Source organism: Orcinus orca, chromosome 13, assembly GCF_937001465.1.
Source record: "Orcinus orca chromosome 13, mOrcOrc1.1, whole genome shotgun sequence".
Lineage (NCBI taxonomy): Eukaryota > Metazoa > Chordata > Mammalia > Artiodactyla > Delphinidae > Orcinus > Orcinus orca.
In genome coordinates, this window is record NC_064571.1 from 52,843,444 (window position 1) to 52,860,671 (window position 17,228).

A 17,228-nucleotide genomic window follows, 5' to 3' on the forward strand; every position below is an offset into this window, starting at 1 on the left:
CCGCCTTGGGACCAGGGTGGAGTGAGAGTAAAAACCAAACCACTCACCGGTAATCATGTCTGAACGGAGACCAAATAATAACATCATCCAAACCACAAAAATGACCAAACACCCCCATGTGGTTAACATGAGCGACTGCTGCTTCTTCACCAATCCCAGCTTTGGCCTTGCCCCATCATTCCCCCTTCTAGGTAAGAGTTATTAAAACACCCAATCCTAGAATTACCCCTGCTCCCTGCTTTGGTAGCATCCAATCCAGAGCAAAGCCCTGCTTTCTTGAGCCCTCCCCCAAGTCACCTAACTCAAGCCCAAATCCTGAATGAGTCCTTTCTGATACCTGCTAACGGCAATGCCCCCCATGGTGGACAGTCTCCCTTGTTAAAGTGAGTCAGTAGACTCAATTTTGTTCACCTGCAGGTGTGTACCTGGTGGCCTCTGGCAGCAGGGTATGGACAATATTGTACATCTGAGTATTCCCCCCCACTCCCATGCCTGGCACACAGCAGTTCTCAAAAACATGTTAGATAAATTAACTAAAACTAAGATGGAAACCACATTTCTGGTACGGAACATGCTGGTGGTCACTAGACAAACCGCTGGTTCTGCCAGGAAGTTAGCAGCTGTTCCTTGAACTCCTGCATTATAAAGTGTGACAGGAAACCTAAGACACGAGTCATGTCCTCATTGGCAAGGCACACAGAAACACACAAGGTTAAATAATCCTGTGGGACCACAGTCAGTAGTACAGGGGCCATTGTGAGAAGCACATAATTAAATGCCTGATGAACTCTAAGTGCTGTCAGGTGACAAATGCAATTCAGGTAGGTGAACAGAAAAGGAAAGAAGTTGTCGCAGACTTTGAGAGATGGGGAACGGCGGGTGCAAAGGCACGGAGGAGGGAATATTCATGGTATGCTTGCAGGGCACTAGGTTCTTTCAGGCTGGGATTCTGCCCGTCCTGCTCACCTCATATCCCCACAGTGCCCGACACAGAGCAGGCTTTCAGTAACTACGTGGAGGATGAATATGTGTGTGTATGGATCAGTGAGGGGACTCGTGGCCCTGAATAAGAAGGTTCAAAGAGAGGAGATGATGCTAGAAAAGTTGGGGCCTTGAATCCCAGTCTAAGAAATTCTGGATCTTCCTGTCACTTGGGAGCTCATTGTGGAGGGAGCAGGAGAGAGATCTGGGCAGAGCCGTGCTTCAATGCAATCGATCTGGGACAATGTGCAGAAGGAGAAAGAATGTTTTCAGAAAACGAGGAATCTGGGTCCCAAGTCATCAGGGCCTCTGTGCAAATGGGGGGAGGGGATTAAAGGCAAGGTCATCACCATGAGGTGGAAGGAATGTGGGATTTGGAGTCAGCAGACCTGAGTTGGAATTTCTGGGACCTTGGACAAGGTCCTTAAACACCTCTGAGCCCTAGCCTCCATCTCCTGTTGCTTGGGATCCGGTACAGACTCATGCCATAGGCCCAGGGCAGGCATTTTGGCCACAGCAAGTCCTCCTGCAAGGTACAGTTGTTTGCATGTTTCAAAACAAAATCACAGGGTCTTCCCTGGTGGCGCAGTGGTTGAGAATCCACCTGCCAATGCAGGGGACACGGCTTCAAGCCCTGGTCTGGGAAGATCCCACATGCCGTGGAGCGACTAAGCCCGTGCGCCACAACTACTGAGCCTGTGCTCTAGAGCCCGCGAGCCACAACTACTGAGCCTGTGTGCCAAAACTACTGAAGCCCACACGCCTAGAGCCCGTGCTCCGCAACAAGAGAAGCCACTGCAATGAGAAGCCCACGCACCACAAAAAAGCGTAGCCCCCGCTGGCCACAACTAGAGAAAGCCTGCGCGCAGCAACGAAGACCCAACGCCACCATAAATAATTAATTTAAAAAAACAGCAAAACCCAGAAAATCACAGCCACGATCTCTGAACCAAAGGCTGAGTCAGGCCTTAAGACGTGGAATGGAAAGAGCCATGAATGTGGGGCTTCGGACCTGAACGCTGGTGGTGTTCTCTCACTGGTCATTTCACTTCTCTGAGCCTCGGTTTCCATTCCTCAATAGTGACCGGAAGCCACACACTGCCGCAGCCTCCGGGAGCAGCTCCGGGGATCCCTCTGTGAACACACCAGCAGAGTGCGGCGCATAGCCTAAGGCTCTAGCCGTCCAGCCCCTCCGCCCCTCCCTCCCTGTAAGCCAGTGACCAACCTCCCTTCCCCGCAGGGGGGCTGGGAGCAGACCATGTGGTAGGAAGAGCCGCCGCCCTCTTTGCAGAAGGAGGCACCCTCAGCCCTCAGCCTCAGTCCAGGGGCACAAGTCTACGCCGTGCTGACCCAGCCAGGCCCTAACGGAGCCCTTTGCGCTGGCTTACCAGCCTCTCGGGCTAGGGGCCCCGTCAGCAGGCCACGCCCAGGGTTCCCCGGGACCCTCCACAGCGCTCCCCTGGCTGCAGCTTAAAGTGCAGCCAGCCAAACCGGCTCTGTGAGAAGAGGTATGGCGAGGCGGCCGGGCACTGAGGCCTAGTCAGCGGGATGGACTCGGAGCCCTGAGGAGCGGCCCCGAGGCACGAGCCTCCAGGGCGCTGGCCCCTTTCGTCACGTCTCCCCTCAGCCTGGGCGCAGAGGCCCTCCTTCAAATGTGGTTCACAGCTGCGTGGGCAGCGATGAGCCCGTGCTTCGCCAGGTGGATAAAAACTGAATTAACTGAGAGGAATCGGAACTGAGCACGTGAGAGCAGGGGCCTTTGCTTGACGGGAACCACCGCAGATTCCCTCTTCAAAATCCGCTCCTCTCTGATCTAGGATTTGAGACGAAATGTGATTCAGTTGACATCATATTGACACTTCCGGGTTGGTGGACCTGCTTTCTCCCCGCAGCAGGTGTGTCTGCCCTTCTGAGAGATGGCCTGTGCCTCACCACAGCCCTGTGTGCGTGTGGGACCCTAAGGTGGAGGGAGCAAAGGCCAGGGCTGGGCGGGCTTCAGGGCTTTCCTCATCTCACTGCCCCAGTGCGGGTTCTCGATGGCCAGACTTTTGTCCCATCAGGGACCGTCCCTGCCTCCCCTGGCCTTGGAGCCAGTCTTCTCCCCAAATTCTGGGCTGAGGCTATGGCTCTGCTCCTTTCGTGGTGGGCAGGAGGGGCGGTGAGCTCATCCCTGGAAAGGATTAGTCATCAGAGAGACAGGGACAGATCTGGGGGGCAGGACGGAGGACGGGCTCTATGTAAATGAGTCAGCTTCCCTCCAGCTCCGAGGGCCCGAGCTTGACAGCTGCTCCAGCTCGGGCCCCGGGAGAGATTGGTAAGCGGGAGCTTCCTGGAGGCAGGAGTAGTTAGCTGGCTTTTAATAACTCATTTTGCTGAATGATTTCTGGTGAGGAGAGAAAACCTTCATCCCACAGATGAAGCGCGCGGCGGGGCAGGTTCAATCAGCCCCACTGGCGAGGAAAACAGTGCCGAGGTTCGAAGTTGATTCTTGGGGTCACTTGCCCATCACTCCTAAATTACCGAAACTTTCCTAATGTTAAAAATCCCCGACCTGCAGCCTGCGGGGTTCAGCCTTCTTTTCCTAGCCCCTCTGCCCTCTCAGCCATCCCCACACACCCCCTGCTCTCAGCAAACAAAGATCATCCCAAAGGCCCCCAGAGAACAAGGAAAATTGAACAGGAGAATGGAAGGGTCCGCTTCCTCCACGTGACTTGTGCTTTTCTGTTGCCTCTTTGTCCTGAGTCAGGGAGCATCCAGCACGAGCCCAGCCCCCACCTGGCTGTGGTGGGAAGGAACCCAGCGCTGCGCCCTCAGGGAGCTGCCCATCTCGGTTACAATTTAGACAAACCCTCCAGCGGCAGCAAACGTCGCAGTCCGGTCTCAGCTTTCCCACCACAGGCCCACTCTCCGGCGTCCCCCTCCCCCATTGCCACCCTTGATTTCAGGATTGGAAAAGGTGGGGCCTCCCCACCGCACCCCCTCGGTGCAGGGACCAGAGCCTGAAGCCATCCCAGAGGGGACGCTGCCACTCACCGGGGACCGCCGAGGACACAGAGGCCCGGCGAGACGCAGGGACAGCAAGTTAGCAGTAGAGTCGTCTTAGGTGTGTGTACAGGGGGGTTGTCCTTTCCGCCGAAACTCCTAGTCCGTGGTTCGCCCGTTCCTTGCTCCACCTTCGGCTCTTCAGCTGCACTGTGAGGGCTGGGGCCTCGCCGGGGCGTTTCCCAGCTACACTTGCTGCTTCTTGAGCGCACCAGGGAGCCACCTCCTCGTTTACTCCTCACAGCAACCTTACGAAGTAGGCAGTCATCAGGCCACTTTTAGGGGGAGAAATAACGTGTCCCCATTGGCCCATCAGCAAGTGGAGGCGCCAGAGCCTGACGCCACAGCCTCTGCTCTCAACTCTCCAAGAAAGCTGCTGCCGGCCCTTCCCGAGCCTGCAGGAGGGGAGACTCCCCGAGTTTATCTTCGGCAGCTTGATGCTTCCAGGGTCTGTAAGTCTCTGCAAGGCCAGACAGGTTGCTGGATGCCAGGCCCAGATGATGAAGAAGCTTCTTGCGGTGTCAGGTGACACTCTCACAGCCACAGTGCTCCTGCAAGTTCAGCCTGAGTACAACGTGGATAGGAGGGTCTCCCAGCCTTGTCCTTCTCCTCCTGCCACAGGTTCATCCACTCCATCGGCAAGAGTTACTAAACGTCTGTGGGCTAGACGCCAAGCTGCACGTGGGAACCAGCCAGGCTGAACCCAGCCCCTTACCCCGGCCCTGTGCACGGCGCTCTCCCAGCAGGGCACACCTTTCTCAAGCCCAGGCCTCTACTTCCTCCCTCTCGAAATCCCATCCACCCTACAAGACTGAACACAGATACCTCTTCCTCCATAAGACTCTCCCAGCCACTGCACCAGGAGAGCATCAGCCCTGCTTCTGACCTAAGCTGGTCAGGGGACTAATTTAAATTTCCCAGGCGATTCCATTATGGAGCCAGAGTTAAGAACTGCTGCTCCAACCAAAAGCAACCTATGTCTCTTTCCTCCGAACTCTTGTGCATTTAACTTTCTCCCTTATCACGTCGCAAGCTCCCTCCTCTAGTTTCACACCTGGGCTCTGCCACTTGCTTGCTCTGTGATCTGGGCAAGTTATTTAACCTAAGTGTCTTTATTAAGTGTGACTCAGTTTACTAATCTCACAAATGGGAATGATAATAGTTCCCATTGTAGTTCATCAAATCTAAGACACCATCAATTATAAATGTACCAATAACGTGTACCATTGAGAATTTAGGATGCTGCCAAATACACTATGTCGAGTCATTGACCGTAAGATGCATCCTGATTTCAGGGCTGTTAAAATTTCAGGAAAAAGGCCGTGACTTAGAATGAACGCTACCCAGTGCCTCACAGAGCTGTGAGGACAGAATATGCATTGATACGCATGAAGCTTTGGCACAGTGCCCGGAAATAGTGAGGGCTCAACACGTTTCAGCTATTATTATCCCCTCCGCGTTTCCATTCGTCACTAGAGTTCTTCCAGTCTTCCTTTCATTCCCCGCCCTCCCAAAAGGTTTGGCCAGGCTACTCAGTTGTCCTCCTCAGGGGAGGGACTTGGAGAAGGATGACACGGGCAGCCTTGAGGTTCCAGGCCTGGGGCTCCAGTCCCAGGGAAGTGTCTCCTCTCAAGCGTCCAGCCCTCCTCCATGGAACGTGGCCAGGAGCTTCCCTCCTTCTCCCCAAGAGTCTGTGTCTCAGCTCCAACCACAGAGCAGCCCAGTGGCAGCCCCACCCTCTGACCACAGCCCACTCCACATCTCCCACTGCTCCCTGTTTGGAGAGGGAGAGGCGCTGGAAGACCAGGCTGCTGGCCTGGCCTCGCGTGGGCAAGGCCCAGTTCTGTGTGACCTTTAGGCTCCTTGACTGTTAAAGTGAGCCTGTTATCCCTCCTCCAGCCAGTCAGGAAGGATGCCGGGAGAGGGGGATGTTAGGAGACGCTCCCCAAAGTAGTGTGCCCAGCAGACAAGTAGGGCCATGGGTAGGGCTGCCAGGTTTAGCAGATAAAAATACAGGACTCCCAGTCAAATATGAATTTCAGAAAAACAACGAAGCATTTTTTAGTGTAAATATGGCCTGTGCAATGTTTGGGATGTACTTACATTAAAAAGTGATTTGTGGGCTTCCCTGGTGGCACAGTGGTTGAGAGTCCACCTGCCGATGCAGGGGACACGGGTTCGTGCCCCGGTCCGGGAAGATCCCACATGCCGCGGAGCGGCTGGGCCCGTGAGCCATGGCCGCTGAGCCTGCGTGTCCGGAGCCTGTGCTCCACAACGGGGGAGGCCACAACAGTGAGAGGCCCGCGTACAGAAAAAAAAAAAAAAAAGTGATTTGTTTATCTGAAATTCGTATTTATTTGGGAGTCCTGTATTTTATCTGATGAGTCCTAATGGGTCCTTTCCCCTCCTCTGCCCACCAACCCCACACCTCAGCTTTCTCACTCTCCCGGACATTTAACTCTCACCCTTGAGATGTTCTTGAAACTTTTATCTTCAGTCAACAAATAACTATCAGTGCCTAATTTATACATGATTCCCTTGCTCACTGTGGAGAACAGAAAGATGAAGACGACTTTATTAAGGGCTTATTAATGTGCTAGGCACTATTCTAAGTGTTTTGCCCATATTGACCCAGTTGAGTACAAAAATACAAATATTATCATCTCCACTTTACAGATAAGAAAAATGAGGCACAGAAAGGTCAAGTAATTTGCTCAAAGACACACAGCTAGGGAGTAGTGGAGCTAGGATTCAAACCTGAGCAGCCCATATAACCTATAGTTCCAAATAGCCAATATAATTTGGTCCCTACTCCCAAGGGGTTCCCAATCTCTCTTCAGGAGACAGGCCCCTGAAGGTAATTAATACTATAAGTCAGCTGTGCTTGGTACTCAAAATAAGGTTCACCGACCAGCTGCAGGGGCCTCACCCGGGACCAGGTTAGAAATTTTGAATTGTGAGCCCCACCCCAGAAGCTAACAAGATCCCCAGCTGGGTCCTAGATAATCGAGTTTGAGAATCACTGCTCCAAACAAGTAGAGTGACAGTCTGTTCATCCACTCAGCTGACGTGGCCCAACACCTTCTACATGCCAGGCACTGAAAAGGCATTGCAGTGTTGCAGTGACTTTTTAAAACGTGGGAAATCCTCGAGAATATTTTTAAATGCCTCATCCTTAATTCTTCATGAGGATAGAGTATGGCATTTCCCAAATATTACTCTTTGAAATACTCGAGTCACCTAAGGTGACTAAATACATTCGATGGTCAAATTAGTTTGGGGAACACTGGATAGTGTTAGCATAGCCCTGGTGGTTTCATAAATCACATTAACACGGTGAGTGCTCTAAAAAGTCCCGCAGTAAATAAACGCGTTTCACTTTACTTAACATTTCTTTTTCTTAATCATGGGCATTCTCTCCACCTCGCATTAAGTCTACTGTCTCATCTTGAGGAACACCCACTGGCAGGTTGTATTACAGTTCACAGAGAGGGCTCGCATCGGGAGGTCGACGTTCTAGAGGTGAAGAAATAGAGGCTCAGAGGAGTTAGAGTGACTTGCTTCGATCACTTGGCTCATAAGAGGCTACAACAGCAGGCAAAGCTTTGAGTTCAAGTCTGATACCATTTGCCTTGACCCTGGGATGTCTAACCAGGCCCTTAACCATCGGCACCAGCTGGAGTGTGTTTGGTCGCCTGTCACAGAAGGCTTAGGCAGGAAAAGAGATTTATGGGCTCATGTAACTGGAAGTCCAAGGGTAGGTCAGGCAGCCTGCAGTCTGGACAGCTCATTAAGGTTTTCAGGATACTCGGACAGCCTTCTGCAGTGTCAGCTTCGTCTAAGGCTCGCTCCTCATGGCCACAGGTGGCCGCCAACCACTCCTGGGGCCACCTCCTGCTCCCTCCACACCCAGGGCAGCTCTTAAAGGTGAGAAGCATTTAGGGACTTCCCTGGTGGTCCAGTGGTAAAGAATCTGCCTTCCAATGCAGGGGACATGGGTTCGATCCCTGGTCGGGGAACTAAGATCCCACACACCACAGGGCAACTAAGCCCATGGGCCTGAACTAGAGAGACAGAGAGAAGAAAACCCTGCATGCCACAACTAGAGAGGGAGAAGCCCGTGCGCCGCAACGAAAGATCCCTCGTGCCTCAATGAACATCCCACGCGCTGCAACTAAGACCCAATGCAGCCAAAAATAAATAAAATGAATAAATAAAATAAATAAGTATTTTTTTTTAAAGTAAGATGCATTTTACCCAGAAACTATCAGAGAAACTCTCCTCTCATCTGATTGGCCTGAATGGGGTCACATGCCCATTCCTGAGCAAGTCTCTGTAGCCGTGAAAATGGCCTGCACTGATTGGCTTAGGCCTATCCATCCTTGAGCCAGTTGTGGTAAGGGACTGGATCTTCCTGATTGGCCTAGACTAATGGAGCCCACCCCTGGCCGTTGGGTCAGTTCTCCAAGGGGCCTGGCTGCTACACTTTAGGTTGGGGGGGTGGGGCAATGGTTGTTAAGGAGACAGCTGCAATGTCCACAACAAGGGTGTTAGGTCACTTGAAATTTAAACCAACAAATCATCATAATGTATACTTTAAATATCTTACAGTTTTATATGTCAACTGTAACTCAATAAAGCTGAAAAATTTTTTTAAAAGAAATTTAAATCAAAATATTTGAAATTGGGCAGATTCCAGCCAGTAGGGTCATCAGGGATACAGCATAATATTGTTTCTTAAAGGAAGGGCTTTAGCCCATTCACATTAGAATCATCAGGGGACATTTGTTAAAATGCAGATTCCTGGGTCCCTCTAAATAAGCCTCTGGAGTGGGACCTGCCTTGGAATCTGCATTTTAATCATGCAGCCCAGTTGCTTGGATCAACTCTGGTTTACACCTGCTGTCCTGGGGTAATGATTTGCTCTCAAAAGTATCCCAGATTGGATTATAAATTATATTTCCCCTCCACCAAGTTGATACTGCAGAGCCAGTGGGAAAAAGTCCCCAAGGTGATGAGCTCAGGCTTCCCATCTGGCGCAGTGGAAAGGGCTTCAGGGTCAGCTCAGCCACTCACAAACGGAAACTCAGCCGAGTATCTTCGGTTCCTTTGGCCCACGTCCTTGCCTGCATTGTTGGGGTTGATGATGCGTCCCTCTCAGGGTAGCTGGAGGGACTGGATGAGGGGACATGCGTCCAGTGTCCAGCACAGAGGCTGCCACCCAGGGCCCGATTCAGACCAGTGCTGGTCTCTCCATCTCACTTCCAGGCTCTCGGAGCTGAACTCCGGAGGCCCTGTCACCAGGGCCCCATTTGCGAAGGCGGCACCAGACAGGCTGTGGGAATGAGCTTCACAGCTTTTGTCAAAGTGGCATAATAAAGCCCCCAAGTGTCTGCTCTTTGCAAACGGGGATGGCAGATCAATTGTGGCATAAACAAAATCGAGGCTTGGTGCGAACCCGGGGACAGATCACGCCCGCCCCCGCGGGGTGTGGGTGGGGGAAAGGGGGATTTTCGGGGTGGCAGGGTTTGCCTTTTCTCTGGCTGAAGCTTCAAGGCCCCTCTCCAGAGCCAGCCTGGCTCCCCAGAGCTTAGGGGACTGTTCTTCCACCCTGGGAAGCATCTGGCTAGGCAGCAGCACCGGGCACGGACCCTACTGCCCTCGGCAAGAGGTCCGGCCCAGGGGTCTCAGCAGCCCAGAGCTCTGAGCCTCTCGGCGTTGATGGGGCAGGAGGGTAGACTGTGCCCCCTCCGCCCTGCCTCTGGAGCTGAGCCGACGTGGGTCTGTAGGAAAGCAAAGGGAAGTGGAGTGGGCACAGGAGCCGGACTTCAGGAATCGGGGCAGTGAGAGGGACACTTGTGTTGGGTGCCCTCTGTGCTGGACAGAGAACCTCCTGACCTGCCTGTCCCCTTCATTCTGGGCAGAGAGTGCCACAGCCAGCCAAGCACTTGGCATCATTTTGGGCCTGGAGTCATAGCCATGAGGACACCTCAGGACAGGTCCGGCCCAGCCCCTGCATGGGGGCAGCAGGGTAAAGCTGTGCCCTGGCCCAGGGCTGAGCCACTGGCAGCAGAGGGGTGGGGAGCTGTGCAAAACCTCTAAGAAGGCAGCCCGGATCCTCTGTGCGGGTGTCTGCCTGGATTTCCACCACAGCCCTGAGCGCAGCCCGAGGCCTGCCAAACCAGGTCTTCAGTAAGTGTTTGCGGGAAAAAGGAATGAGCGGGTGGATGACGGTGCTCCAGGTGCATATCTGGTGGTGCTGTTGTGTAGAGGCCCTGGCAAAGGCCACAGCCCTGTGGGGAAGGAGAAGCATGGGTGGAAAAATAAGTCTCATTCTGGGTTCTGTCATCCAGGGGAGAGGCAGATCCTCAGCAAGAAACCCAGACTCTAAAGGGGGTGCTGGGGCAGAAGCCAGGAGTCCAGTCATGGAGGAGTTTGGAGGAATCTGGAGATGCTCCTCGAGAGTGGAGATGGCTTTTGACTCGGGGGTAGGTCAGGCAGGGGCAGTCCTGTCAGGAGCCCAGCGGGCAGATGAGTGCCCTGCCTGGGGGCAACCGGCTGGACTGTGGGCCAGAAGCAGCGGTCCCTCCTGTGCCTCAGTCCTCCTGCTGTCCCCAGGCCCTGGGTTGAGTCTGGTCTGAATTGCCTCGCTGTCTTAACTGTGCCACGGGAAGGGGGATGAGTCCACCTTGGTGAAGACATTAAGGGGGGAGCAGTGGCCCCCCTCCCCAGCAACAGTCAGTGGAGAGAGAGCCACAAGAGGAGAGTGGACTCTTGGGGACAGGAGCTGTGACTGAGGGTCAGCCACCCTGCCCACATGAAAGTGCTCTCCCAGCTGCCAGCCCTCTTGGTTTTCTAAGAGGCATGGAGGCCCTGCGGTGCCCTCAGAAGACAGTCTAGGGTGGCAGAGAGAAGGTGGATGTTAGACACCAGCCAACCTGGGTTTCAGGCTCAGCCCCACCATTTCTGGGCTGTGCGGCCATGGCAACTACTTAGCCCCTTGACCCGAGGTCTCCTCATCTGCTAAACAGGGGTGTGCCTCCCTCACAGGTTGTAGAGATGGAGCGAAACGAGACCTGCGGGGCTGGCACTGTGAGTGGTGGGCCTTTGGAACCAGTTTATTAAATGGGCTGGCACGGGAAATGGCTTTGTCTTCATCTATGGTTTTGAAGAATTCTCCTTTGGATTCCTTAACAACGTCTTGGATAGATGCTAGAGTTTTCCAAATAATATTTTTTTAAGTATTACCAGTTTTAAAATTGAGACCCATTCTCAGATGTCCAACCCAATCTAAATCCCATCTTCAAATTCACTTCTAATCAAAGCTCAGCCTCTCCCTCCAGCTCTGGCCTGGCCCCCGGCTCAGGGACCTGCAGTGTGGGAGGGGTCATCTGTTTGTTTCCTCCTGGTCTTACATCACTGGTGCCACTATCATCCTTTCTTAGCTTTTGCTGGTGGCATCACAATGCCCACGGCTAGGACAGACATACCCTTCCATGGAGCCCATTGGGTCTTTGGAGATTCCCCCCTTCCCCCCCAATACAGGGACCACTGCCCTGCACCTTTCCCTAAGTGGGTGGTGCTTCGTGTGACTACATCGCATGCTGTCCCCCGCCCTCCGCCCCTCAGGCACCCTTGATCCAGCAGGCAGCCCTCCCGGGCAGCGTCTCTTCAGATGTGGCTGCCGTCTGCAGAGTCTGCTTGACCCATGTCACTCTCCCCCATCCTTGGCGCAAGGTGCCCTGGGAGTACAGACTGCTCCCACTGATGCCCTCTTCCTGTCCCTGCCTGTGTGGGCTGCTCCGGTCAGCCTCTGACCCAGAGAACTATCGAGCACAGCGTCAGACTCCAGGAGACACTTCTGGCTCTCCCGAAACCCTCACCATGCTCCACTCCAGTGCTCCTGGGTAAGCTTTCAAGTGTCTGCAGCTCAGCCAGCATCCACTGGGAAATGAGCTGCCAGGCTGCCCTTGCTGCAGCCTGACGTTCTCTTCACCATCACCACCACCGCCATCTCTAGACCTGCGGGTACCACAGCACCCCTCCTACTTCAGGACCGTCTCCCATTATCCCTGGATAATTTCTAACCTTTCTGTACAGCCTGGAAGTGGGTAGTAGGGGTTACTAGTCACCAGACCCATTTTGCTATTTTAATCGATATGACATAGAGGTATCTAAAACTTCTCTTCAGAATGAGGGCTAACATATTACACGTCACTCTTAGCTTTAAGACTTTAGCTGAAAATTCTCAAAAATAGGAAAATCCCATTCAATATCCTCTTAGGCATAGTATTAATATTCCAGGCTCAGGATTTTTCATTTCTTTAGGAATTTAGCCAAGTGATCCCCCTACGAGAGGTGTTGTTTTCCCTTCATGAGTAGCAGCAGTGCTGTGTATGATGGTCTAAGCACGAAGCTAGAAGCCAGGACACATGTGTGGCATCTGTCCCCCACAAGCTGTAGGTCGTGTCCCCTCTGCCCCTTCTCCCTCACCTATACAGCGAGGGGCAGACCAGAATTAAGTTCACAGTTCTAACGGTCTAGGCATTTTGAAGTGTTTCTTATCATGACAGTACAAAAAAATCATAAAACATACAATTTGAAAGTTGTTATACAATAAACACCCATGTAACCACCACCCAGGTCAACAGAAGATTTCCAGCACCCCAGAGTCCCCCTGGGTCCCCTTCCAGTCACCACACCCTGCCATCCCCAGAGGAAACCCCAATTCTGACTTTTATCAAAATTACTTCCTCGATTTCCCTTATAATTTTGCCAGCCAAGTATGCATCCCTAAAAAGACACTGTAGCTTGGTTTTGCCTGGTTTTGAATTTTATGCAAATGGAATACTTCTTCTGTGTCCAGTTTCTTTTGTTTAACATTCTTTTGGTGAGATTCATTCATGCTGTTGCAAGTAGCAGTGGTTTGTGCTTTTTCCTTGCTGTATAGTAGTTCCTTGTATGAACAGACCATGAATTAGGCTGTTGGACACTTGGGTCATCAACCTAGGACTTTTTGTAAATACACACACACAAACACAAACACTCCCACTCCACGTATAATCATATCGATTCAGAGCTGATTTCTTCATGAATTCAAGAACTTGAGTTTGGCTTTAAAGTGTAGCAAAATCCCTCTATTGAGTCCCTGGTTATACTGCTACTTTGGCTTTTTTCACACTCTTACGGCCAAATTCTGAATCTAAGGACATAATCCATCTTCCTCAACAGAGGTATCATGATAAGGTTTTCTCCTAACTTGAGTCATTAAGCATAAGATGGAGACAATGTCAGGCAATTGGGCATTTCCTCCAAGGAATCTAGAAAATGATTAGCACACAAGTTTAAGGGATCATTCTGAAAAAAACTTTCTCTGGCCTTTTTAGGGAAATGGTAAGCCACACCTTTCCCAGAGCTGGCACCACCCCCACTTAACAGTGCACAGGTAGATCTCCTGACGTCGGGCATGCATTAAACAGGGATGCCCCTGAACTTCTGCTACAGAGGTGTTGACAGGTGCTACTGTGCCACTCAGACAGATGATGCATTTTCTGCTCAGACTCCAGGCAGCAGTGGATCTTCATGCTAAGGGATTACATCCCCTCCCATAACCAGAGGCAGGCAGCATGGGTCCCACAAGGACATCACAACCGGCAGCTGGCTGAGAGCTCAGGCTGGAGGAGCAGAGCTGCCACTCTGCACTGCCCTGGATGACAGGGGCCAAGCATCCTGGCAGGAAGCCAAGCCTTCTGCAGAGATCAGTTGATAAGGAAGCTCCCTTAAAGACGGTGCTTTGAACGAATGGGTAAATTAAGACTTAATTACAAGAGTCAGAGCACTGAGCAGCTGCCCTGGCACAGAGCAGACCTCTCAGGATAAAAGCCACTCCAGACACCCGGCAGCACAGGACCCAGTGGGGCCAAGACCTTTCCCTTGGCTACAAGTGTGAGCAAGGGTGATGGTGGTCCTTGGGTGAGAAGGAGCTGATGTCCAATGGCAGAGCCACGCTTACTCTCTGAAGGTTGTGGACTCATTCTCAAACAATCCATTTGTCAGTTTCATAAACTGACAAAACTCTCCCTTTTCAGAGACCATCAAATATAGCTCCCTGGACTGAACACACCCTACCTGGTCCCCAGCAATCCCATAAAATGACGCCTTTATGGAAGTCTGTCCTAACAAGGCCCAGGTGTGCCACTGGTACATTAAAAAACAATTTGAGGGATGGGAGACCAGGTGACACTTGTTCAGTTTGTGGGCTTCACAGTAGTTTGCATCTGTGCAGTGGCTTCTGTTTTGTGTTTCCTGATGGGTCCCTCCTAGTGACCATCTTGCCTCACCCGTATTGATTTATAGATCCCCCACCCCAGACGAGGGGCCATGTCTCCTCCATCAGTTTAGGGGTTGCCCAGATTAGGAACCATATCTAGTGCCACCAAGGCAGAGAAATGTCTAAATACCACTTGAGCGATGCCACTCAGCATAGGAGCCATGTCAGCACCTGCACATGCCTGCCCCGCACAGGGTGGGGACCACCCGCTCAGCCAGGACCTCGCTGATCCCCGCTCTGGTCTCCACAGGTTTCGGCATGACCACCCCCGCAACGGTGGGCGGGAAGGCCTTCCTCATCGCCTACGGGCTGTTCGGCTGTGCCGGCACCATCCTGTTCTTCAACCTCTTCCTGGAGCGCATCATCTCGCTGCTGGCCTTCATCATGCGCGCCTGCCGGGAGCGCCAGCTGCGCCGCAGCGGCCTGCTGCCCGCCACCTTCCGCCGCGGCTCGGCGCTCTCGGAAGCCGACTGCCTGGCGGGCTGGAAGCCCTCGGTGTACCACGTGCTGCTGATCCTGGGTCTGTTCGCCGTGCTGCTGTCTTGCTGCGCCTCGGCCATGTACACCAGCGTGGAGGGCTGGGACTACGTGGACTCGCTCTACTTCTGCTTCGTCACCTTCAGCACCATCGGCTTCGGGGACCTGGTGAGCAGCCAGCACGCCGCCTACCGGAACCAGGGGCTCTACCGCCTGGGCAACTTCCTCTTCATCCTGCTCGGCGTGTGCTGCATCTACTCGCTCTTCAACGTCATCTCCATCCTCATCAAGCAGGTGCTCAACTGGATGCTGCGCAAGCTGAGCTGCCGCTGCTGCACGCGCTGCTGCCCGGCGCCCGGCGCGCCCCTGGCCCGGCGCAACGCCATCACCCCGGGCTCCCGGCTGCGCCGCCGCCTGGCCGCGCTCGGCGCCGACCCCGCGGCCCGCGACAGCGACGCAGAGGGCCGTCGCCTGTCGGGCGAGCTCATCTCCATGCGCGACCTCACGGCCTCCAACAAGGTGTCGCTGGCGCTGCTGCAGAAGCAGCTGTCCGAAACGGCCAACGGCTACCCGCGCAGCGTGTGCGTCAACACGCGCCAGAACGGCTTCTCAGGCGGCGTGGGCGCGCTGGGCATCATGAACAACCGCCTGGCCGAGACGAGCGCCTCCAGGTAGACGCGTGCCTCGCCGCGCCACGGACCCTCACCAGGCTGGGGTGCAGCCGGGAGGCGTTTGCTTTCCTTCTCTCAGACGCTGGCGCTTTCTTAACCTTTATCCAATAAAATGAAACCAAAAAAAAAAAATTTTTTTTTTAAAGAAATACTATTTGGCCAGGCCTGATGTTATCAAGGGCAGGTTTTGGGGGAGCCTGTTTTCCTTATGGGCTCCCTCTTGGAGAACTGTGGTCCCCAGCAGAGTCTCCTCCAGGGAGAGAAAAAGTGGCACCCCAGACCCTCGCCCGGTGCACACGGCAGTGAGAAGAGTGCCACCCCTGGGTTTTGCAGACTGGCACTAAAGCCCGTCTCGATGCACGTAAGCAGCTGGCAACCCCAAAGCATATGGTGCAACTTTTCATGGCTCTGAATTACCTCCGCAGCATTTAGAATCCTGGCCCAGCCCAGCAGCTTCCTTCTGGTCGTCAGAAGTGATATAGTCACAGTTATGACAGGTGGGGATGGGGAGAGCCATATGTTGCCTCCTGATGTATATATATAGTACAGCCGCTACACACAGAGAATGGCGTAGTATTATGCAATGGGATGAAACACAGCAACAACTTGCGGACTGTGGCATTTCCCAGAGATTTGGGAATTGCAGGGGTAAGGGGCTTAGCAGGCCTTTCTCAGCCTGGAGTTAGTCCACTCAGCACAGCGCACAGGGCAACTCCTTTTAAAGAGGGAAAGCCTGGAGTGGCCTGCAGGGCCGGGAGCACTCAGGCTGCAGGAGCCCAGCTCTGCTTCAGCTGGCTGATCTCTGAGGCTCAGGGCACATCTCTGAATCCCCCAACGCTCCTTCCTTTCACCAGCATCGTCCACGGGAATGCTTTTCGTTATTAACCAGGAAATGTCTGAGTCTTCTCAGACAAGATTTTTCTTTGTTGGTGTGGATTTTTTCTTATCTTTTTTTCCCTTTTAGAGAGCCCGGGGGTGCAGAGCGCAGTACCCCCTCCAGCCGCCCCTCCTCTGCATCAGGGCTCTGCCAGCCACACTGGTGGGCACCAGGGCCTGCAGCACCAGGAACCAAAGCAGTCATCCTGCAAGTGTCAGAGAATTTGACTCCAGAGCCATGTGTTTGGGACACATCCCATTCTACACCCTGGTTGGCCCCCACTAATATTCAAGTGAATGTGTTTTTTCCACACACACAGTCTGTCCTGGAGGTGGAGGAAGGCAGGAGGGAGAGAGCTGGTGGATGGAAGCAATTTTAGGATTAAAGTTTTGCCCTGGATGATCCTCAAGGTGAAGGACAGTTTCTCCCAGACTCACCCTCTACCTCCTAGGAGGTCACTGACCTGGAGGAAGGCCAGATACCCAGCCTTCATTGAAGAGATGGGGGTCTTGGACTGTAAAGGAACAGTACTCTTTTGGCCCATTTTTTCTCATCCAAAAAGATGACAATCCCAAGGACAAATACCAGAGTCTAGTCAGACACAGTGTGACCCACCAATATATATACAGCTTCTGACCGGAAGTCTTAGGAAAGCACCAGGACATCTCACACCGTCTGCCCGAGAGGCATCAAAAAGCCGTAAAATCTCCCTCCCTGGCAGTGAAGGAAGCATATATGCCTGGAACACTCAAACACACACACACACGCACACGCACACACACACACACACACACACACACAGCATTAAGAGTCACACTTGAATGTCAGCCTCCCCTCGCCCCTTCCAGTT

The 17,228-nt window shown here is 53.1% G+C and overlaps 1 protein-coding gene across 1 annotated transcript in view; it reads left to right on the top strand.

Moving 5' to 3' along the window:
* Positions 1-15,640, top strand: part of KCNK12 (potassium two pore domain channel subfamily K member 12) — a 53,051-nt gene extending 37,411 nt beyond the window's left edge. The window contains exon 2 of the mRNA XM_004264975.4: positions 14,604-15,640. Within this exon, the coding sequence (XP_004265023.1) occupies positions 14,604-15,505 (902 nt within the window). The 3' untranslated portion in view covers positions 15,506-15,640. The remainder of the gene's footprint in view (positions 1-14,603) is intronic.
* The last annotated feature ends 1,588 nt before the right edge of the window (positions 15,641-17,228 follow it).